Source organism: Lygodium microphyllum, chromosome 17, assembly GCF_053477565.2.
Source record: "Lygodium microphyllum isolate KBCC chromosome 17, Lygodium_microphyllum_v1.1.10, whole genome shotgun sequence".
NCBI lineage: Eukaryota > Viridiplantae > Streptophyta > Polypodiopsida > Schizaeales > Lygodiaceae > Lygodium > Lygodium microphyllum.
The window spans coordinates 59,829,929-59,831,930 of NC_141151.1; the positions used below are offsets into that span (position 1 = coordinate 59,829,929).

The 2,002-nt window shown below is 43.7% G+C and overlaps 1 protein-coding gene across 1 annotated transcript; it reads right to left on the reverse strand.

Moving 5' to 3' along the window:
* Positions 1-423: 423 nt before the first annotated feature.
* LOC148021937 (uncharacterized) lies at positions 424-939 on the reverse strand. Its single transcript, XM_087696778.1, has one exon. It carries the CDS (start codon positions 937-939, stop codon positions 424-426), a length of 516 nt encoding a protein of 171 aa, XP_087552904.1.
* Positions 940-2,002: the final 1,063 nt, after the last annotated feature.

Here is a 2,002-nt window from a genome sequence, read left to right on the forward strand (position 1 = left end):
TCTCCTCTCCCTCTCATTCCTCTCCTTCCCTCTCTCTTTTTTCTCTCTCCTCTCTCTCTCATTCCTCTCCCTTCCTTGCCCTCTCATTCCTTTTTCTCTCTCCTCTCCCTCTCTCATTGGCATGGGAGGTTGGAATACACAAGGAGGGAGGTTGGAATACACAAGGCTTACAATGCAAAGTCAGAACACTACAGGATAGAGGAGTCTGTAAAAAGACAGCTATCAATCAGGTGACACTTTTTGGGTAGTGGCATGGGCTAACAATATAAGCAACTTGGACCAAGACCATTTCACAAGTGAGCTATTGCCTTATTAATGTTAAGTATCACTTTATTGGCTCCTTTACTCTAAATATACTAAAGAAATCTAGACAACCGGATTGGCATTAGGTCCAAGGATAATTATTAAAATGCAGATCATTCATTAGTTTTGAAGCCACAATAAGGTCGCATCTAACACTGTAGCATCAGCCTTAGATTTTTGAAAATCCTCACCCACCAGCAAATCAATAGTGGCTCTGCCCACATCAACCACAACAAACTTTTCTCCATCTCTAATGGATAGGAATCTAGCATTTTGGAGACAATGCAAAGATGTAGCCTCTGGCTCCAGAACTACTCTTAATAGATGAGGGCTAGCATCCTCTGAGCATGTTCTGCTTGACACTCCCTTGACCATACCAGCTTCCTGAGCACATTTTCTCATCTTTTTCTTGGCAGCTTCTGCCCATATTGCTGGCGCAGAAAGACACCATTGAATATCCTTCATCATCAATTGCCCACCATACCTGTCCCTCAGGTAATGCAAGATAAATTGTGATACTTTCTTGAGGTAGTCAACGATGAGAGACTCAATTGAAAGGCCTTGAGGAAGAGCCTTCGATTTGGATTGACCTTTGTAAGGAGCTTGTTCTGCTAGATATAACTTGAAACCACTCATGAAAGTACTTCTGCAAGGAAGCGATTGCGTGCATGCAACAATCGTCTTGATGGCAATCTGGTTTGTGTTTTGCAGTAGGGCACAGAGGAGGCCTCATGCTGCAAGGGCCAGTCGCGGTTGATGTCGTGCACAGATGTGGATGTCGTGCAGGGGCCATACCCTCTCTTGCTCTATTTGCCTATTATGTTTAACATCTTATCTCTTTTTCTCTCTCCTCTCATTCTCTCTTTTTTTCTCTCTTCTCTTCCTCTCTCATTTCTTTTGGCTCTCTTCCTCTCCTTCTCTAATTTCTTCTCCCTCCCTCTCTCTCTCTCTCATTTCCCTATTATGTTTTCTTCTCTCCCCCTCTCCCTCTCCCTCTCTCTCTCCCTCTCTCATTCCGTGTCTATTTTCGCGTCTATGTTCGCGTCTATACTCGCGTTTATCTGAACAATAAACGCGCATATACAAGCAAAAATAGACGTGCACGTCAAAATTCAAATCATACTTAAATCATTTCTTTTCAAACTACGCCTTTTCTTTCCTGCGTTTTTTGCGGTTCTGAAGCTTGAGTTTAGCCGACATGCAGTCTCTTCATGCCTCACCTAGTCTCTTTATGCCTCACCTCCTCATGACTAACCTCTTCTTTCATTTCAAACACACAAGAAGGGAAAAAGGAAAGCCAAGGAGAGGAAGAAAGAGAGAACAAGAGAGAGGAGAACAAGAAGAAGAAGCAAGCAAGCAAGCAAGCATCAAGGGAGGGTAACTTACCAAGGAGAGGAAGAAGGAGAATGAAGAAGCGCCACCACCCGCCACACCAAACACCCAAGGTGAGTCTCTCTCTCTCTCTCTCTCTCTCTCTCTCTCTCTCTCTCTCTCTCTCTCTCTCTCTCTTTGTTTCTCTCTTCCTCTCTCTGCTCTGTCTGTGTATTTAGGATTTGTGATTCCATTATATATTGCATTTTGTAAATCATCAATGGCGGTTGTTGGCCTAAAATCAGCCAACCGAGCGCGTCTGATAGCGTGTCTACATCTCAGTGTAGATGCAAATATAGACGTGAAAAATGTTTCTCTGAGGGCGCGT